The sequence below is a fragment of the Phaethon lepturus genome, unplaced genomic scaffold (genome assembly GCF_000687285.1).
Source record: "Phaethon lepturus isolate BGI_N335 unplaced genomic scaffold, ASM68728v1 scaffold22907, whole genome shotgun sequence".
In the NCBI taxonomy this organism is placed as follows: Eukaryota; Metazoa; Chordata; class Aves; order Phaethontiformes; family Phaethontidae; genus Phaethon; species Phaethon lepturus.
The window spans coordinates 6,371-28,729 of record NW_010552896.1 but is presented as its reverse complement, the minus strand read 5'-3'; the positions used below and the strand labels follow the sequence as shown (position 1 = coordinate 28,729).

Sequence of the window (22,359 nt, the reverse complement as noted above, 5' to 3'; positions counted from 1 at the left end):
GCAAGTACTGTTGAAAAGCTTAACTTCCAAGTTGTTGCTGACGGCTTTGCCAGGCTAGTTTCAGGGAAGCTTTAAGATTGCAGTGCTGCCAAAAGAAACAGTCCTGTCTGGCTGCAATTGCAACTTCCCTGTGTTGGCCCAAATGTTTGTGGGGCTGTGTCATGAACCGCATCAGAAAAATCATTTGTACTGAAGTGAATCCAGGTGGTCCATTCCACTATGTGGCTGCAGAAGTACTTGTGCTGGCATAAGGGAGAAGATCATCATGAATGTGAGGAAACAAAGGGTAGGAGAGATGCGACTGTTTAAACTAGTGGTGCCGACTTACTCTGGTTTAAAGTGCTGTGGAGCTGCAGCAGCTTCCGTTGTAATATCCAGATTTTCTAACACAGGATTGAAATGGTTGAGAGCCAAGCATCTCTCTTCCCATATTTGGGGCAGAAAGCAAGGGAAGAAGAAGTTTGAGTTGCAAAAAGCATGTGTATCACAGCTCTGGTGTTTCAGGCATAGACCATATTTCTAGCAGTTATGATCCTCTCTTAAAAATGCTTGGTGTTAGTGATAACATCTTGTGTCACATTCTTAACTCGTGGATGCTGGGTCCCTTCTGAGACTAGTCCCGAGATAAGCTTCATACACTGAAGTGAGAGGGCAACTAGCCTTTGGATTTAGGGATTGATGTTGTGTAGCAACATACCATATTTAGCACCTCTGTTGCATTGTCCTTTACCACTGGGGCTCTTACCACTGGGGCCCTTACTTGATGTGCTCTAGCCACTACAGACTGACAGTGAGCATGAGTCTACAGAAGAGGCTGTGGGTGATTTTTTATTTGATAACCACGAAACAATATTTTGTAGTTGTGATCCTTTCAGAGGAGTATGGACTGCATCTGCAAAAGCATAAAGCATGTAGAAGCTTACTGTTATCAAGGAGCTGTTTTCCTACATATTGCTATGTCTACCACTATTCTTCTCTAAATTAGCTTTAACAGAGGTTAATAAAATTTTATGTTCTTGTTATCACTTCTGTTCCTAAGTATGAGAGTTGTTTGGAAAAGGGTGTTTTGTGTGTCAAGGTTTTACCTATTACAATTAAATGGAAACAGAAGCTGCAAATAGTTGAGGGTTTTTTAATTCAATATTAAAGGTTTTTTATTCAAAGCTTTTCTTTTAAAATATTGTAGCCATATTCTTCTTTAAAAAATTATGCAAAAGGGTAGCAAATATATTTTAGGTGCCAGGGTTGGACATGGTATATCCAATGGCTGTTTAAAAACAGTGTGGTTACTTCTCACCTTTGCCAGTTGTTAGAAAAGATTCCTAAAACTGTGCAGAACTGACTGCCAGAGTTTGAGTAATTTAAGATCCTGTCTTCTGCTTAGAGGTTTTAAAGGTAGAGTGACTATCTTATTCTATATTCCCAGGATCTAAAGACTTGTCCAGGTTAGGATTTTGAATTTCAGCTAATGCCAACAGATTGTTTTTAAAACTCAGAAGTAGAGATGATTTGAAGATTGATTTAAAGTCTTGAACTGAACCTCAACCGTTTAGCTGAAGTTTGTATTACTTTTTCTGTACTAGACTTCTGAATGCCTTAATTAACCTTTGCTAGCTAATACCATCTCGCCTTTTGTCTAGACAAGATCTGAAATGGTCCGATACACTACTGTGCTCCTTCAGAGACTCATGCTTGCTGCTGATGAGAAGTAAAAACTTAATCTAATTAAAGCATATATTTTGTAGAAATTGGAAATATCTTGGTCACTACTAGTGAATGGTAAGTGGATTTTTGAAAGCAGGTTTATGAACACAAGTGCTACATTTCTTCTTTTAGATGAAGAAAACATAGAAAACATCTGTGAAAAAGTGTGAAAGTGTCATTTAGGAGCAGTGGGTATCTTAACGGCTTTTGCTTTAATGAATAAATTGTTGGCATGCAGAATTTCTGGGAGATCCATCCCATCTGAATTGAATGGGGACACAATTCTGAGCTGCATGAGTGGAACTGGAAAGTTTGTTTAATGTTGAATCAGACATTCATTGAATCACTATATACAAGTGTATACGTAGTCTTAGGCTTTGAGGTAATTAAAAGCTGAGGCCAGTGAAAAGTTCATACTTCTGAGGCTTGGTTGCATTATTACAATTATGCTCTGTTTCCATATACCCATAAAAGAACTTATTTACTTACTTTTAAGAAGGAGATGTTGGTTTTTTAGGTAAACTCATATATGTATGCATTTTAAACAAGAAGGTATATCAGAGTAATGTGTGCATAAATGTGCTTGTATAGATGTTGCAGAGAAACCTAAAGATAAAGCTTTCACTGTTGTCCTAAGTCCTCATCCAAATTTTTTTTCAAAAGCGATAGCTCCAGTTAAGTGCACAGCTGTAAGAGTTCAACCTGGTCTAACAGTTTGCCACTCTCCTTCTTGTCCCCTCCTCGTGGCAGCATGCTGTTCTTCCCCTGTAGTCCAGCTCTGGCATGTGTTTGGCCCTTCATTAAGCCAGTTTGGTAACCTAGCGATATGAAAGTGATTTTTGGGTATCAAGAGCCTGCTCACTGAAGGACCTGAAAGGTGTCAGGGCTGTTGTGAAGGTAAGGATAATGTGTTATACAGCCCTGTAAGCAAGGCTGAAGGAGGAGTGATCCATATATAGAAGGGGAGTAGGATTTGCCCCTTGGCAGTGGCTAGCTCTCAAGCGGCTCCAGTCTTAACACATAGCTTCACTGAGTCCAGGAGTAAATGTGCCATTTCCTATGTGTTGTCTGTTTATCATGAAAAGACTAATGTTTGAACCCACTTAAGCAAAAGGTATTACCTGCCCTTTACTAAAAGTTCATGTCTTTTGACAGTCTCTTTTTCTGTTCTGTAGGCATCAGTACTGCTGAAAGCACAAATAGAGTCTTTTGAAATAGTTGCTTCATTAGCACCAACTGACGGTTTGAGGTAAGATGAAATAATTCTATTTTTAAGTGTTCTGATTGAACCCAGCTATTTAACATGAGAATTGATTTTGCTTTCCTAAAATTTGTGCTTGCAATAAGAAACTCAAATATATAAAACTTTTTGAAACTAGCATCTCTCTTGTAAATGTCAACTACTGTACAATATATATGTACTTGTTTATATATAGAATGCAAATGTATAAATGTTGAATACAGGGAAAATAAATCAGATTTCCTTTAAAGCTGCGATTAGGCTGTGTTATAAACTTAGTGAGCGTCTGAAAATTACCATTTTTTTTTTCTGTCACTCTTGGAAAATTGATATGCTTCATGTCTTACAACAATTTAAAAACTCTAAATTTATGTTGCCTGTGAGTAGATGAGCATAAGAGATTATAAGCCATTTTCTGTGAGTTGAATTGGACACGATTAATCTTCTGAGTATAGGTTATGTAAATTTGCTTCTTAATGGAAGGAGCCAATAAAAGACAGCATTCAACATATTATTCTTCTCCAAGGTAAATAATTTTTTCTTAGCTAAATGGAAAGCTAGGTTAGGTTAAAATTAATTTTCTGCTGGGTTAGTTTCAGGTGAGTTTACATCTCTTTTGGGCCATACAAACTCTTGTGCTACTGTGGTGGGGAAAGTCATATGGGGCAGGAAGGACCAGTTGATAGGAGAAAGGTTGGTCTGCTTTTTTCATTTGGGTTCGCTTATATGTGTCTAAAATCTCAGAAATTTTATTAACTTTAAATTAAGCTCTAATGCTGTTTATTTGTCTTTACATAACTGAAATATCACCCAGGTAACAAGAAAGATTATATAAAGTACCTTGTGACAAGAAGTGCTTGTTGTGTTGAGCTTGTATTTTCAATGTGATAATTTTAGGCTTTCAAGCTTGTTTGCAATACAAAAGTTAAATGCTTGTTTCTTCTATTTTTTTTGAAATTATTATTAAGCAATGATGAATATAGATATTGAGCATACAAGGGCCTGAAAATGTGTGTTTGCTTGTTTGCAGTTTATATTCAGGTTGTCTAATGTGTCTAAAGCTGGACAATTTAAAAAGAAAATGGTAATGGATCAAAGTTTTTATTAAGTTGTGGGGTTTTAGCCAATGATCTGAAAAGAAAAGGAAAAGGTGTGTATTTTTTCTATGGTTAGCACTTATAAGTATTTATTTTGACTGTACATAAGAAGAAACAATAACTATGAGTTTATTTTCTTTTAGGACTCTCTGCTTTGTAATAAATTGTAGTTTTCATAGTTTAATTTGAGCTGAAATGCATTAAATACTATTGCAAGCCATATTATTTAACTAGTTGTTAAAATCTTTAAGTTGGCCATGCATTTTACAGGTAGTTTAAAAAACAAAGTTAACCTAAAAAGATGCAGAGGGTGGGCATATTGACCGTTGGAAAATCGGATCAGAGTGATTAGCTTTAGTACATGTCATTAAGAGAAATAATACCCCTGGCTCAAACCAACAACTGCTGGACAGAATACTTCAGGGCTTTTTCTTTGCTTATGTAAAAGGTACATCGTAGGGGACTATAAAGTCCTTCCAGAGAAGGATCGGTGCATTGGAAATGTAAGGAAACTATAAACCACACAAATAGCAAGAATTTTGTTTAAAATATATTAAAATGTGTAATTGTCCAGACTTCTTATTTCTTGCCTTAATTTGCAGAAATGTTTTTTTTTCTATTGCTTCCTCTCTCCTTCTGCAGGATTAGTTTGCAATTAAATGTGGAAAACCTTTTACTGATAACACTTTTCAGACAAACTGCGTACGCTGTAGCTATGTTAAATTCTTTAAAAAGTGGTTTGAGCTTTTAATTTACTAATGAATGTACTCCTATTGTCTTCAAAGTTTTTTCATTTAGAAAATGCTATGCCTCTTTCTAATAGTACCATTTTAGCATATAAAATCTGGTTCGTTTATGATTTACATGGACTCTAAATAGTCACTTCCCTGTTTGTTCCCCCCCCCCCCCCCTTTCCTTTTTCAAAATCGCCCTGCCCCTGTTTTCCCCCCCCCCCCCCTTGCTGCTTTTCCTTTTGGGAAGGAGTATATCCACTGGGAAAAATGGGTCGATCTAACTCTAGATCGCATTCTTCAAGATCAAAGTCCAGATCTCAGTCCAGCTCTAGGTCAAGATCAAGATCACATTCTAGAAAAAAGAGATACAGGTAAATTGATGCCTTACTCTATGAAAAGTTGGTTTAGTATACTAATTTTTGTCTGGAAATTATTTTTCACTTCCATGATGCTGTGGCAGAAGTGAGCCTGGGACCTTATTTCGTTTTAGGGAGTAGGTAAATTCTGCTTTGAGTATAATTTGCTACTTTGGTTGTTTAATACTTGTCTGGTTTTTTATCTTTTCTGTATCTCAAGATAATTTCAGAACACTAATGGTTCTTTGTGGTTTGTGGCTTGTTTGATCCTCCCCTTCACTTTCATGTGATGTTTTCTTTGTCCAGTCTTTTTCCCTGTTACTTGTTCTGTACTTATGCAGCTTTTCAGATCTGGAGTAACTTCAGGCTTCAGTAGATAAGCTTTGCTGTATCTTGTCTTCTCAGTTGCCTCCAGCCTTTTCCTCATCTTTTTCAGTAGTGGACATTACCATCTCCCATAAAAGAAGTGGCTGAATTGAATGTTTACTGCCTCTTCAGCTGCTGTCCACAGGCTGGCATATTAAACTGGGGGTCATGTAACTTCATGTTCCATGCTGTGAACTGTGGTGGCTGAGGAACTGAATGCCATGCTCCAGTGTGGCGATCATCTCATATAAAATGGCAGGGCAGGCCACTGAGGCTGGTAATGTCTTAATCATGTGATGTTGAAGTCTAAGTTTCACGGTCGTTAGGATTATAGACATGTTTATTATTTGAGACAGAAATACTAAATAAAGATATATTGTAGAAGTTACTTTAAGACTGTTAGTCTGCTTCCTTTACCATTATGACTGCATTTGAGAAATTTAACATTTCATGTCAAGGCACTTAATTTTTTTTAATTGTCAAATGTTAATGCTTGCTTTTTAATTTTAGTTCTAGGTCTCGGTCAAGGACATATTCGCGATCTCGCAGCAGGGATCGTGTTTATTCTAGAGATTATCGCAGAGATTACAGAAATAATAGAGGAATGAGACGTCCCTATGGTTACAGAGGAAGAGGTAGAGGGTATTATCAAGGAGGAGGTGGTAGATACCATCGTGGAGGTTATAGGCCTGTCTGGAACCGAAGACACTCCCGAAGCCCTAGGCGTGGCCGTTCACGTTCCAGAAGTCCAAAAAGAAGGTCTGTGTCTTCCCAGAGATCCCGGAGCAGATCTCGTCGATCTTACAGATCTTCCAGGTCCCCGAGGTCCTCTTCATCTCGTTCTTCATCCCCATACAGCAAATCACCTGTCTCTTCCAAAAGACGTGCGTCTCTGGAAAAGCAGGCAAAGAAAACTGAAGGGGCTCCTTTGCAAGATAGCCCTTTGAAAAATAAATCACAAGATGAACAGAAAGATACATTTGAACATGACCCATCAGAGTCTCTTGACGATTTTAACAAATCATCAGCAGCTTCTGGCGACATTTGGCCTGGCCTTTCAGCGTATGATAACAGTCCAAGGTCACCCCATAGTCCTTCTATTGCCACCCCACCTAGTCAGAGTTCATCTTGCTCTGATGCCCCTTTGCTTAGCACAGCCCACTCAGCAAAGGACACACCTCAACATTCCCATTCCATTCAGCATAGTCCTGAGAGGTCTGGCTCTGGTTCTCTTGGAAATGGTTCTAGCCGTTATAGTCCTTCTCAGAATAGCCCATTGCATCATATCCCTTCGAGGAGAAGCCCTGCAAAGACAATCCCATCACAGAGTGCTCCCCGTGAGGAGGCTCGAGTGCGGTCATTTTATCCTGAGGGTGGCGAACAGGAAACTGCAAAAGGTGGAAAGTTTATGAAAAGGTAAGAATTATATTATAAGCCTAATGTTGCCTTTTAAAATACTGTCTGTTGTAGAGTTTTGACAAGATCATCACTGTGCCTTGGAAAACACAATATGGAATACCATGGAATAAAAATTCCTAATTTTAGTCTGGTTGGAGTTGAGATGGAAACACGTGCCTTTTCCTCCTGAGATGGTTCAAGGTCTTGGCTGTTGGCTAGTGGAGATAGGGACATGTATCTTTGAGGAAAAATTGATTTGTGCTTTTCCTTTACGGTGTATTTTCTTACACTCCATTTTCTGTTAAGAAAAATCTTAATTGGAATAGTGCATCAGACTTGCTTGTTTGATAGTGAATTCTGTTCAAGTATTTTGAAACTTTAATGCTGTATGTAGTTTGAAACACATATCTTCCAGAAGACTTAAAAATGCAGATGTTGTACAGTGGTTTCTTTGTTAATATAAACAGCATCCATTGCTAATTGTGTGGTGCAATATGATGCAATGCAACTTTGATGCCTTGACTTGCATTACTTATGAAAGAGGGTAGGTCTTGGTATACTGGAACGTAGTTCTATTGATGTGAAGGACAGCATATTTAAAGTTCAATGTATATTTTCCAATTAACATAAAATCCTTAAATTTGCTCTTAAAATATTTGATACAGTAGTAATTTTTAAAAGTTGTAAAAAATCTTACTGATACTAGACTGTTCCTTTCTAATATGACTTGTACTTCAGTGGATTTCTTACAAAATGAATTACAGAGCAAAGTGGTGACTATGCTATATAGTAGGCTTTACTGTAGGCTTTTAAATGAATTTGTCCAGTCAGTGATTTAGTATCTAAAAATATACTGCTTAGAAGATAAAAAATACAACTTCCCCTGGGTTTAGATCTATTGGAGTTGATGAATGTATTCAGACCTATATGAAAATAGTGTATAGATAAGGCAGTGGCTGAAATAATTAATTGGTAAGTGTGTTTCTCTGTTTAGGAGAGCTGCCTCCTAAAGGTTCCCTGCTTGTACACAATATAGTGAATGCATTAAGCCTTTGTCAGGTTTTGGAATTCTTTTTGAAATGTGCAGGATCCTGAAAATAATTTACTTTTATTTTTATGGTACTTCTTCAACCTTTTCACTAAAAAGTACAAAAATGAATTGTAATCTGAATTACCAAATTTCATGTGGATTTGATGGAAAAAATGACTGGTGTAAGAGAATGTGAAACTGGGTACCTATTAAGAAAGAACAAACAAACCACTTGGCTTTTTTATAAACTCAAGCACAGAATTTCTAGGTGTTCTATAGAAAGGCATTATATTCTTCAGATGCCTCCAGTAGTACATAAATGACAGTGTTAATGGTGTGTGAAGTGTTGCATGCTAAAGTTGAATTGCTCAGAGGAATGTATTTTCTTCTTCTTGGTGTGGGATTGACAGAAAAGAGGAATGCAAGTGAACTGGAATGAATGCAATCCAGAGTTACCAGTCTCTTCTTTGCTATCCACAGGTACACAGATGAAGAGTCTAGAGTATACCTGCTTGATAGGGGTAATACCAGGGAGAAGGAGGCCCAGAAGGAGAGAGGATCAGAAAAAGGGAGGACAGAGGGAGAAAGGGAATGGGAGGAACAGGAAACTTTAGATTTTTTCATTGATAAAGAGACTGGGAAAGAAAAGTTTAATGACTCTGAAGGGGAGGACACAGAGGAGACAGAGGATTACAGACAGTTCAGAAAGTCTGTCCTGGCAGATCAGGGTAAAAATTTTCCTACTGCATCTCACCGGAATGCTGAGGAGGAAGGAACCAAATACAAATCTAAAATATCAATCAAGGGCAATAGAGAGAGCGATGGATTTAGAGATGAGAAAAGTTATAAGCTTAAAGAGACTGGCTATGTAGTGGAAAGGCCTAGTGCAACAAAAGATAAGCACAAGGAAGAAGACAAGAGTTCTGAGAGACTAATGATGAAGAAAGAAACTCAGTCACCTGAGCAGGTAAAGTCTGAAAAGCTCAAAGAACTCTTTGATTACAGTCCCCCTCTACACAAGAATCTGGATGCGAGAGAAAAATCCACCTTCAGAGAGGAGAGCCCACTTAGGATCAAAATGATAGCCAGTGACTCCCATCGTCCCGAAGTTAAACTCAAAATGGCACCGGTACCTCTTGATGATTCCAATAGGTAAATTATTCCACTTTACAGTGTGGTTCTCCACCTGCCTGCAGCGTCATTCATCTTTATTTAAATTAGTGGTTTCTTTTTGTGTGTCTCTCTTCTTGTTGATGCATTTTAGACCTGCTTCCTTGACTAAAGACAGGCTGCTTGCTAGTACACTTGTCCATTCCGTCAAGAAGGAGCAAGAGTTCCGATCCATCTTTGACCACATTAAGTTGCCACAGGCCAGCAAAAGCACGTCAGAGTCATTTATTCAGCACATTGTGTCGTTGGTTCATCATGTCAAAGGTATGTATTATCGTACTGAATACATGTCTTAAAACTTCATTTAAACCTGTTCACTATCTCTAGTACAGGATGATTTCAGCCCTCTTTTAATGTTGATTTAGTCAGACTTTCTTCCTTTTGAGATACATAAAAATAATTAGAAAAACAATAGCCACAGAAGCTAGTCTAAAAAAAAACCCCAAGCAATGTAGAGCATAATAGCAGTTATACTATGTTTCTGGATAAATTTTTGAGCCTAAGTAGCATGTAAAGTTTGATTTTTGCAGTGTAGTTTAAACATATTACACTGGTCAGTTTTCTTATTTAGTTTTAATTACTCTAACACAGAATTTTATATTAAGTGGTGCAATGTGGGTTGACAGGTGTCTTTTTGCACTGTAAGTACCATGTCATTCCTTTTGGAGCACCCTAGAACTCATTTCCAGGTTCTTAGAAGGGTTTTTTTGGTCTCAAAAGTAATATTTAAGATAAATTATGCTCTAAATGATACTAAAATACACTGTGATATTTCATTTTATTCCTGTTTAACAGTATTGTAATGCTGGAGCCAGGAATTTCACTTACAGGAACTTGGCAGTGGCTAAATAGACCTCCCTTAAATGAATTATACACTAATTATTTTCTGGTTTAACAGTAGTGGCTGTTGCTTACTATAAGCACCCAAGAAAACCTCAACCAACCAACCACCACCATCAACAAAACAAAAGAAAAAAAAAACCCCACCCAAGCCCAGACCACCAAAGTAGATGTATTTCATTTAGGTGATATATCCTGTCAAAGTTTTCTGATGGAAAAATACATAATTCTTTAAAATTCAGTGAGGTTATCTGGAGAGTTCTTTAAATGCTTTTTTTCCATAGCATTTACTTTATTTCACTGGGCTGTTGTCTTATTCTTGTGTGTTTAATGTATCGAGGTAATATGGAAAAATTTGCTGGTGAAAATTATTTTGCTGTATCATTATACAAAGGGGGAATGTTGAAATGCTTAATTAGGTGTCCAGTTTCAGCACATCTATCTGTAAGCATTGTTTTTTAAGATGCTTTAGCTTGTAAAATTGCAAAGATTTGCGTGCTGGAAGTGTGTGCTAAGGTTCCATTACAAGTCTCCTTTTGTTGGCAAAATTCAGATTACTAAAGCCAAATTATTTCCTGCAATTATTTTGAGTTACTTAGAAAGAAGAAAGTAATGATCAACAATAATAGATTATGATAATGTAGATGGAAAAAAATTCTTATTAGGAAACCTGTTTAGAGTATAATTATTTGTTGTGAAGGTATTTTATTGATATATAAAGAGATTTAAGGCTCAATCCAATGAGAGCTTCTGTATATGGTACATATGTAGGCTGTAGGTGAAATAATATTCTTAAAACTCACAGTTTGATCACAGAATAGACTGTTTTTCTGTAAACTTCTGTATGTTAAATGAATACTGGTTAATATAACAGCTTAACAGCCTATTTGGTCAAGTTACTGGAATATGTACAGTTATGGTTGTTTTTGAAAGCAGAACCTCTCTTTAAGTTTCAAATTTATTGTAGTCTGTGATCAGATTTTAGTAAGTCTTTTGACAAATTGAAGTTATGTTCATTATTGGTGTGATGCGACCAGTCTGAACAGCTCTTTATTAATGTAGAGCTGAAAATGCCCAGTGATGTTTTCTTTTTCATTGTAACTAGGTCCTGGAATGTGTTTTGAAATGGCAAAATCCATGTTACAAAAGTAAAATAGCTGTTGAAAGATACAGATGCCAAACAGGCAAAGTTGAACCTTCTGTCTTCCTGGCAAAAATGGCATAAAAACAGAGTTGCTAGCTCAAATTCCTGTGTTTGATGGAATTATGATTGAGGCACTACCCTTGTAGTGGCCGTTTCAAGTTTTAATGGTTGGTTATGAGACAAATACTGGATGCCGGGCGGTAAGTTGATACAGATGTATGTTGACCTGTTAAGCAGATAGCTTGCTTCATATGTAACATTTCATAGCTCATGACTTTATGTATTTCTATATTACATTTAAACACATTTGTTGAGCTGGTTTAAAAATTGAGTTTTACTGTTGCTAATTTAACTGTCTCTGAAGGAAAGAGAAAATTTGTCAGAGAGGTGGTCAAATTTGCCAAGATGCCAGATGCTTAAATGAATTTATTTACATATAGGTGTGTTAATTGTCTTGGATCGTTTATCATCACAGCTTCAAATCAAGAAATTGTATTCCTTTTAAGAAATGACTTGTTAGGTCATTCATGTAGTTATTGAAGCATACATTTCTTAAGCGTTTTCACTGAATTAACTATTTTAATTTAAAGATGAGAAAAATAGTAAAATGTACTTATTGCAAATATTCATGACTTGAAGTAACTTCATTTTCTCTTACGGACGAAGTATTAAATAACTGTTAAGAAGTTGCTCCTTTCTCTTTCATTAGAGGAAAATGTTGTTGAAAATGAGCAAGTCCAATCAGTAAATGATGCTTAAATTAGATGTAATACAGTCATGGCACAGTTATAAGTAGACTTGCAGTGATGCTGTGCACTGTTACTTTGTTTGGGTTACAGAATGTGTAAAAATAGGGAAAACGCCACATTTGCTTGTCCTGATAGATTTATTGAAAATACTATGTTTTTGCCTGCTACTTGCCTTTTTCTGTCAGGAGTAAAATACCTGTCAGTTGAATTAAACTAATGAAACAGTATTGTCTTTTTTTTTTTTCTATTGTAACCAACAGAGCAATACTTCAAGTCAGCTGGAATGACCCTAAATGAGAGGTTCACTGCATATCAAAAAGCTACTGAAGAACACTGCACCCGGCAAAAGAGCCCAGAAATACATAGGTATATGTTAACTGCATATGTAGATGCTTTGTGTTTCAAATAAGGTCTGCTAGTATTTCTTTTGAGAACTGTCCTGGTTTCAGCCAGGATAGAGCTGGTTTTCTTCACAGAAGCTAGAGTGAGGCTGTGTTTTGGATTTGGGATGAGAAAATGTTGATAACATGTTGATGTTTTGAGTTGTTGCTGAATAGTGAAGGACAGTCCAGCTTCTCATGCTGGCCTGCTAGCAAGAAGGCTGGGGGTGCACAGGAAGCGCAGGAACCCAAAATACTTTTGTTCTAATCTGTATGGAGTAATTTGTCAATTTCTGTGTAAATACAAAATACCAAAAAAACCCACCAAAAACCCCTTCTGGATAAGAGAACTCATCTGAGGCAAGTCTGGCTTCATCTGTGGTTTTGTAGCAGATGTCTTTTCTACCTCTGTATCTCATTTGGGATATATTTACTTTTCTCACATGCAGTGCTCAAATATTGAGGGGCATATGTCTTGAAGATGAAAAGAAGCCCTGTACATGCATCTTTATTCTTCAGTGTGAAATGTTCCATCTCATACTACTTTAGTTTTTGTGTGTATTAATTTACAGCAGTTTTTTGAAAAATCTGAGAGCCTGAAAGGTAAGAAGGTAGGCATGCAGATGTAGTTTCCCATCATGTGCTATAGTTGTATGATGCAGTGTACTATACTTGTGTTGCATGTGAGGATATATTATCTCCATATTCAGTATCCAACTTCATAAGATTTCTTAACTGTTAAGTGTTTTTTACTTTATAGCAGACTGTCATAGTGTTGATGATTTCTTTGGGGGGTGGATTTTCAACTGGCTACATATACTGATCTTTTGAAATAGCTCATTAAATATGTTCAGTATCTTCAAAGCTATACCTAAAATGTGAAAAATCAAACTGCCTATTTTCTGTACTTGTGTTTTTAGCATACTTCAGAAAGAACAGAACCAAGGTTTTTAATCTTTAATCTGCTTCTGTATTCTGATGGTGGGGCTTTACATGTAAAAAGCTTATTCTGCTGCAAAAATGCCTTGTTTCTCAGTTTTCTGTTGAACAGAAATGTTTGAGGCCATTAACAGTCACATACACATATGGCAAGACACTGCTTTATTTTACCTTTAGGAGGATTGACATCTCTCCAAGTACCCTGAGGAAGCATACCCGTTTAGCAGGTGAAGAGAGAGTCTTTAAAGAAGAAAGTCAAAAAGTAGGTTCCAAGTGTCATGTCTGTATTCCTAAACTTAATGTATTGTCTTCCCCTTTTAAATCTGAACTTCAGCTTTGTGTTTGTGTATAAAAATAAAAAAAAAAAAATTTGTATTTATTGTATCTTAGAGTACTTGCATCTGGAACAATTTTTTCCTTTGAGTTAAACATGTTACTGAGAAGCCAGTTCATGCAGCATGATTTTGCTATATTTATAACGTGGCATATAAGTTCAAGTCTTCTCCCACCCTTCCTGTCGTCTTGGACATTTTTTAACCAATTTTGTGGCACTAAACTGCCCAAGGACAAAGAATAGAAAGGAAAAAAAAAGTATGGAGGTGGTCAGTGAGTAGTATGGTTGAATTGCAGAGATGCTTGTGCTCTGTTAAAAAATCAGCAGATGAAATGATTACTTTAAAAATCCTCCCAAACCATGTGTTGTGGTATGTCTGCATCAGAAAATAGATATCCCATTGGCTTGATGGGAATGTTTGTTTGAAACTGAAATTCCTAGCTCTTGGTTTTTTTTAGATCTAGCCATTGCATGTAAAGGGTGTTCATTTAGTCAATTTGTGTGCTGAAGAGTTTGTTCAAAAATACGTAAATTCTGTTTTGCTTTTTTGAATATTGATTTACAACTCACCTTTTCATTCAGTTTCTCTTCTGCATGTTCTATTTCAAAATTTTGTTCCAAAATACATATGTGTTTTCAGGGAGATAAAAAATTAAGATGCGATTCTGCTGATCTTCGGCATGACATTGATCGACGTAGGAAAGAGCGAAGTAAAGAGCGAGGAGACTCAAAGGGTTCCAGGGAATCCAGTGGGTCAAGAAAGCAAGAGAAAACTCCAAAAGATTACAAGGATTACAAATCTTACAAAGATGACAGGTAAATGTTTGAAGTCCCTATATAGGTTTTTAGCTTCTAATTAGCGTTTTGTAATTTTAAGCTTAATTGCTTTCAATTTTCAATGTATAATGGAACATATAATTTTAAACAATTAAAATTATTTGTTTTACAGCAAATATGTATTATCTGTCTTTTACACGGCTTATGGTGGATGAGGACAAAAACTTTGGAATAGCAAGCTAACACTGAAAAAAAAAATGACAAATTAATCTGTCCTATTATCCAGGCTACATCAGGAGGTTGGACTTCAATGCAGTACATTTCTATAAACAGTTTGTGTAAGAACTTTGGTTCGTTATGCTTGATTCCGCACTTTTTCAACTCATAACACCCAGAGTATGAGAATCTTACTGATACTTAGGTTTTAACATGGGTGAGAAGGGGAATTTTTATTTTTGTCTAAAGCCAGTGGGCTGCTTTTAAGAAAAAAATGTTAGCATATCTCAGTGGATACTGTTGTAGCAGTGGTAAGAGTTACTTCAGGTATGACCTTCCTCTGAATAGAACATTAAAATCTTGTAAATTGGGTCAAAGTAGTACCACTGTGGGGTTACTAAAAGTCTTGCTGTAGGAACTTTTTTCCCTGCTTTGTACTGGATATACAATGAATTTTTACTTATGCTTCCTGTTTCCCATCTACTTTCTGACTTTGGTATCCACATTATTTCTTCCACTGGCTAATTCCATACAGCCATCTACATAGGGAAGCCCACTCCATATCTTCTCAACAGTGTGCAAACTGAACTATTTAAAGTTACTGTAAAACTTTGCCTTTAGGGTTTTCTTCCCTTAAATTTCTGTTTTTCTGCCTCAGAAGAAAGGCAGTTCTTAAAAGTAACAATCTCTTCATGGCATCAAAATATAGAAAAACTGTATTTGCAGTTTGCAGACTGCTGCTTTCCAACTCACTAGCAATAATATACATTTAGTGCATTTAAATGTGTAAGAGGAGGCTGGAAAGTGGAACTATACTTCACCTTTAACATCTGAAATATGTAACATGTATGTGACTTTAAAACCAGAAGGGGGATAGTTTTTCATAAGATGTAAAGAAACCCCTTTTAGTGTAGTATGTTACATACTATCTAGTACTTTTAAAATAGCACACAGTGTATCTTTTTATTTTTCAGTAAACAAAAAAGAGATCAAGACCGTGCTCGGTCCTCCCCATCTTCCTCCCCGTCTTCTTCCTCATCCAGTTCTCGAGAAGAAAAGGATTGCAAGAAAGAAAGAGATGAAGAGTTCAAAACCCACCATGAACAGAAAGAGTACTCTGGCTTTGCAGGAGTCAACAGGCCAAGAGGCACTTTTGTAAGTTGCTTTCTTATTCTTCTCCCAAGTTATGAACACTTCAGCAATAGTAATAGTACAGGAAATAAAATGTGGAAGAGTTGCAGTGATTAATGTTAGGCTAAACTTCTTTCATTCTTGAATTCTTTCATGTGATGTACCAAACCTGAAAAGTTGCTTTTTTCCCCAGCCGATTGGTGTGTAAATACGGATTAGCATTCCATTAGAGACCTTAGCATAAGGGTGGGAAAAATGATTTCTTGCTTATTCCTTGCTCTTTTGTAATTATGCTGTTTCCTAACAGGATCTGAAAATTTACCTTTCTGTAAAAGATTAAATCTTGTGATCTGTTACCTCTTCACTCCCTGTAGCTTCTGTTTTTCCCCTGAAATTTTCAATTTAGTTTTGCTCTCCTTTGTGTGATGCCTGCAACTTCTTAAATAGACAATGGCACATAATTAAAAATACATATCAACCTTTAAACAGCTGTATTGACGAGAGGAGATGGTATACTTGTTGTTTTCCAGTGTTTCTTTGGCTTGGACTAGTCACAGTGAGCATGAAAGCTAATTAATTTAGCTCTGGCGTGTGTTTTAGCATTGTGATTTGGAAAGTGACACATTGACCACTGTAGTCTTCAGAAAAATTTTTAAAATTTAATGTTAATGTAATCACTGATATTTAATTGGGAAATGTAGAAGTGTTAGGAAAAACTAGGCATCAATAAAGGAGGCCTTGAAAAGATAAAGAACACTTTAAAAAACAAACAAACAAAACCACCCCACAACACAAGAACCCCAAAGCAAGTTCCATGTTTGGATGGGGAAAAAATGTCAGAGCTATGTAATGGGTAGGAGTAATTTTGCACTTTGGTAGTAATTCCTTCACGTAGCCTGTAATTAAGACTAATGCTAAAAGGCATTGTTTGGTGTAAATATACTTTGAATTGTTTGTAGTAGCGTAAAAAGTTTCGAACTAACGTGAGGGTGTCTGAAATACATGGGGGTATGCACCACTTGAGTTAAGGTTTAAAGCTGGCATCTAAAAAACTGTAGCTATTTAGAAGAAAATTCAAAGTTCAAAATTTCTAACACTAAAAATGCATCATATCCTCCTTGGTATTTTTAAAATATAGTTATACTAAGGAACAGCTATGTGGTATAAATGTATAAGCCTTTGGATGGTGTAGGCATCAAATATGACAATATCAGCACAATTTCTAGCTCTATAAGCTGGTGGCACTGAGTTAAACAAAACTAGAGCTTAAAACCCCCTCTCCTCTCAAAGAGAATCAGTTGGAGAAAACGCATAGTTGGTGGAAGCCTTACTGCTTTATAAAACCAGGTTGTATGTATTGTGAGAGACATGCTACTTTACATGAAATTTAAGTAGATGTGAATTGGAAATTTAATGGACTGCTACTTGAACTACTGGTGATTGCAAGTTCTGACTATGCAGTAATACCCAGTTAATGTTCTCTAATGACATACATAGTCACACATAGGCTTATTGAACAGACTGCATCTGAAGAGGAGAATCTAAGCAGGCCAATGTGTTGACTCAAATCTTCTCTTTAGGGATACAGTATTGAAACATACAAGCTGGCTAGTGGAGGAATGTCTTTTGTAATTCAGGCTAATAGTGACTGCATTCCAGTAAATATTGCTTTGCTTTTGGAGTAAATAAGCTGTTTTCCTTGTGAATCCTCTCCAAAGCAGTAAGGCATGATACGCTGGGAGAGGGGAGACTTCTGTGTAAGCGAAGTTGTCAATTTCATGTTAAATCAGGAGTGATTTTTTTCACTAACACTTGCTGATAGACTGTAATGTTTAATCCTAGGCTTCTTGTATATAAACATGAATAGTTTTGAAGTAGGAGTACAGAAATGAGGATAAGTAAAATCTTTTAATGACATTGTGATTAGTGTTCAGCTCCTAAAGAATTCTGTGTGTAACAGTTCCAATTAAAAGGAGTTTTCTCTTTTCTATAGTATATGTACTCTGTCCTTTTTGTGATAGTCTCTGCAGTAAGTAAGCCCATAAATATAACACCATAGTGGATTTTGCCTCTCATATTTCTTTGCCTGAAAGATGACTGGGGTGGAGGGGGTAGGGGAGTATTAATACAGTGTTGAGGAGAGCTCTAGATACTTTTCTTAAAAGGAGTCTGATCATAGGTCCTAATACCAGGAAATGAGGAAATGCTGATTTCCTCCCCCCTCTTCCCCCCGTCTTGTCATCTTGTCTCTACATCGTTTTTTTTCCCCCCCCCACAGTATTGCTTCTTGTGTCCTAGTTTTGTAAAGGTTTCAAAGCTATTGGAGATAAAGCATGTAGTATTTCATCTCTTACACAGTTTTATTCAGGTAATAGTCTGTCACTTTCCACGTGATTCTCCAAGAAATTCTTTTATCCCTCCTTGCTCCCCTTTGCCTGCAGTGTATTGGATAGTTCTTGTGAGCCTTTTATGGATTGTTTTTTCAGTTTGTCTGTTTCAAAGTAGTTTTAAAACTGTCCAGCATAGACTTTGTGTTGAAAGCATTGGAGCTTTGTGAAACTAAGTGTACATAATACTCCTCTTCCAAGTTAGTTAATTATATCTTTTTTTGGTCTATGTTTATGGAACATACTTATTTTTAACCAATGAAATTAATTTCCAGTCACGTTTTTGTTACTGTTACTGAAGACCCAGTTCTGTGGTTTTAACTAGGCCATTCATGGAAATAGTGTTCTGTAGTAACTGCAGGTTTTAGCAGTATCTTCCCAACCTAACCTTTCTTGTTCCCTTGAATGGAGGATATAAACTCTTGTTTAATGTTTTCTACAAGCTAAAAATTTGGATGCTGAGGGAACTGTACATATTACTACTTAGTGTATTCTGAGTTAAGTATTTTCGTTATTGCTGAGAGACTTTTTAGCCTAACATTTTAAAATCATGTTAATTCATTATAAAGAATATTTAAGACACTTATTTTCACTTCAAGCATGGCTAGCCTGCACAGTACATATTTTCTAAGTAAAAACTTTACTAGTTTGAGATTTAATTTGGCCTAAAGTACATTTCTGAATATCAATTGAAAATGTTTGAGTAACACAACGTGGATATACTTACTTGAAAACTGCATTGTTTGTATGTATTGTAGAATGATTTTCTTATAACCAATATGACTGATTCCATAAATGACCTTTCTTTTCCCCTGACAGTTTTGTCCCTCTCTCAGTCCAGTTTTTCTGTTTGTTTTTGTCTGTGAACAGCTTCAGAAGCTTCTTCTGACTTCTTGTTGCAACACACTGGTTTAGCAGCTGTCAAAGGAAATTTCTTTTTGGTGGCTGGGGGTGAATTTATGCCAAGAACTCAAATGTGTTTCAATTAAGTTTAATAAAATTATTATTTCAAAGTGAATGCTTGAATATATTAAGGTAATATGTGAGTCTTGACTTTTTTTTTTACACTTGCAGATACTGTAATTAAGCACAGAAAGAACATTTTCAGTAATAGAGAACTTGAACTCTTCTTTGTGGTTTTATGTAAATGAATTAAATGATGTTTTGGTTAATCAGTTTCGAATTAGGGGCAGAGGAAGAGCCAGAGGAGTCTTTGCTGGAACAAATACTGGTCCCAGCAACTCAAATACTACTTTTCAGAAGAGACCGAAGGAAGAGGAATGGGATCCTGAATATACCCCAAAAAGCAAGAAATACTTCTTGGTGGGTGTGGAGAACTTGATATCTTATGCATGCTTTTGTTTTCTCAAATTTTCTACAAGCGTAGAAGTAGCATGCATGTAGAGAATAGGGACTTCAGTTACATAACCATGAGAATATCAGGGCTGTTGTAGTGCCTGATTATGCTTCTCTTGTGTCTTTCTGCGTCAGGCTGGCAATAATGGAGGCCGGACATGGAATTAATCTCCCAAAACTTTCATCAGTTAGTGGGGAAGAAGGCAGACTCAGACTAAAATTATTAAAAACAAATTTTAAACCAAAAAGACTTGTGCTGCGTTTTCCTGGATTTATGTGTCTGTATGGCATTCGAGCTTTGTCTTAGATTTGGCTGGAAGTCTGCAAAAGTGGAAGATCAGGAAAAGCTGACAGTATTTGTGGATTTATGTAGGCTGACTGTTATTGGCAGTCCTTCTGTTCTTAGTTGAGTAGTGTGATAGTCAAAGGAAGTCATCTTAGTTTTGATGCCTTTTTCCCATCTGCGTTACGAAATGAGGACTGTTGATGTAACCACCCAGTAAGTAGTGTGGTATACTGAGTAGGTAGCCTCTGTTCCAGTTGATTTCCTTAACAGTGCAAACTTCTAAGGATATTGTTTCACCACTGAAAAATATTAAGTAGTGAAGGTCAGACCTTCTCCTATAGCATTATAGTTTGTCACAATTATGTTAACAGATAATCCAAGAAATAATGCTATTACAATTTGGATGTTTGTACAAGGGGTCCTCCATCTCCCCACAAGTATATAAACTTTCCTTACCTTTAAACCTAGAAAGAGATGTGATAATCTATTTGTTAAGAATTTCTATGATAGCTAGAACAAATAACTAACTGTAGCTGTTAAACTTCTTTCTCATCTCTAAAAACATTTCTTAACTTAAAAAAAAAAAAGACACTCTTCAACTATTCTTACATAGTTGTTAATAAACTGCTTTGTATAGATGTGGTATGTGTTTAATAGCTCATATTTCTTTCCAAATCACAAGTAAAAAAAGTAGATATTGAAGCAAGTGTACCTCACTCTTCTAAATATAAACCTCTCATACTAAATAATTGTCTATAGTGTTCATGCAGTGCACGGAATGATTGTCAGAAGACTTTCCAAACTGTGTACGACTATATCTGGTAGCAAAATGGCTAACTTTAAGCTTATTAACCAGAGAAACTCAACTGTTGTTTGTTAATGTCAGATTTAAACAGTTTAAACTTAGTTTGCCTTATGTTGTGCAGGTGAAACAGGGTTTCTGAAAACTGCTTTCAGTTACCTTTCCATAATAAGCATAAAGAACTCAATCTCTGCATTAAAGTAAAATAAAAAAAAAAAATCCTAGCACATTCCTAGAGCTTCTTCCTTTAAAATCATAGATTTTTTTTTCCCCCTCAAAACAAGTAATTCTCTCTTCTGACTGAAGATAAGTGACAGATAACTGATTTGTTACTCTCAAACATTTGAGAAGACCTGCAGCTAATAAGGGCTCTTAAAACAATTTTATTGCTGTGATTTTAGTTACAGCATCATGAATTGCAAGGATATACTTCATAATGTATTTTATAGATTATGATCTGAACTGTTAAAAAGTTATCCTAATTTTTTTTTTCTGTGTAAAGTATCAATCTGATATAAAGTACCAACATTTAAGGGGTACATTTAAGAGGTGTTCTAACCTTATTCTTTGTCTGCTATTGTTGTAGCATGATGATAGAGATGATGGTGTGGATTATTGGGCCAAAAGAGGAAGAGGCCGTGGTACTTTCCAGCGTGGCAGAGGTCGTTTTAACTTCAAAAAGTCAGGTAGCAGTCCAAAGTGGACACATGACAAATATCAAGGGGATGGAATTGTGGAAGATGAAGAAGAAACGATTGAGAATAATGAAGAAAAGGACAGACGCAAAGATGAAAAGGTAAACAGTTTAGTGAATTGCAGATTAGACAGTTTATCTTGCAATATCAAATAATTGTGCTTGTGGGTCGCTCTAAAAGGGTTTTCGAGTTTGGTTGTTAACAGTTTACAACAAGACTCTTTTCTTTCTTTCTTTCCACAGGAATAATCCTGGAAGAAAGTTACAGCTGGAAGAGCAGCTCTTGCACCACCCACACAACATTTTTAATATGTTTTTTTGTTGTCAAATGAATGTAAGCATTTTACTTAAATTTTACTGTTGGAAAGTAGTTTAGAGGGATTGTTTTTGTTTTAAGCCTTTAGAAAAAAATCTTGATATAGTAAACTATGTTAATGATCGTACAGGTAGAAAGTAAAATATTTGTAACAACTTTTAAGAAATTTTACTGTTTGTTATATGCAGTGTAATTCTGCTTTGTCCAAATATATGGTCAAGTACAACTCTAAAAGTTTTGATTCTCCCTTATGTCTGTGTTTTATTCTGAAGTAAACTTACAGCTCTGCACACCTGAAATGTTGGAGCAGCATTTTTTATAAACTGATTACTACTTCTGTGTTGCCTTTTTATAAGAAGTGTATTTAAGGGTAGTTATCCAGTTACAGTATAAGTGTAAACAGTCATGCAAAATGCTGATGATACGTTAGTTCACAAGAATCACATTTACATAGTGTGTCAGTGATAAACCTGGATTCTTATTTCACCATGCTAGAGAGTGCAGCAAGAATTTTGTCTTTGAGAGTGAAATTGTCACTCTTCAGTAGCCTGAGAAATACATATGCTTATAAATACTCAAGTAAGTTTCAAGTGTATTATTTCCCTTCTGGAATGTGAGTTTTAGAAACCTATTTCCAAGTCACTGCTGCTATAATCTTTCAAACAGATCTGAAAACTACAATTCCCTCCCTCATCTGTGTAGTTAGTGCAGAACTACCTGCAACTAGCTGAATTCCTATACCTTGTGTCTAGAAAGATCAGTCACGTATTATGGATACCTAGTGATTTGCTTTGTCATTAAAAGATGCTTCTCTTGTCAAGGATAACTTAGTACAATCTTTAAGGTTTTTATAAACATAGGGTTTAAACTCACTGCAAGAAAAATGTGCTGTCCATAAAGTATAAAGAACAAG

At 36.1% G+C, this 22,359-nt stretch overlaps 1 protein-coding gene across 5 annotated transcripts; it reads left to right on the top strand.

Moving 5' to 3' along the window:
* The first annotated feature begins 1,639 nt into the window (after positions 1-1,639).
* Positions 1,640-21,826, top strand: BCLAF1 (BCL2-associated transcription factor 1). 5 transcript variants are annotated; one of them, XM_010291376.1, is made up of 13 exons: positions 1,640-1,779; positions 2,880-2,953; positions 5,023-5,146; positions 6,008-6,913; positions 8,931-9,077; positions 9,190-9,359; positions 12,089-12,194; positions 13,325-13,409; positions 14,122-14,297; positions 15,449-15,629; positions 19,169-19,315; positions 21,023-21,232; positions 21,374-21,826. In XM_010291376.1, exons 3-13 carry the CDS (start codon positions 5,043-5,045, stop codon positions 21,377-21,379), a joined length of 2,238 nt encoding a protein of 745 aa, XP_010289678.1. In that variant the 5' UTR covers positions 1,640-1,779; positions 2,880-2,953; positions 5,023-5,042; the 3' UTR covers positions 21,380-21,826. The 5 variants fall into 5 exon arrangements, with proteins under 5 accessions (XP_010289678.1, XP_010289674.1, XP_010289679.1 ...); XM_010291372.1 differs by having other exon boundaries at positions 8,406-9,077; XM_010291377.1 differs by lacking the exon at positions 19,169-19,315.
* Positions 21,827-22,359: the final 533 nt, after the last annotated feature.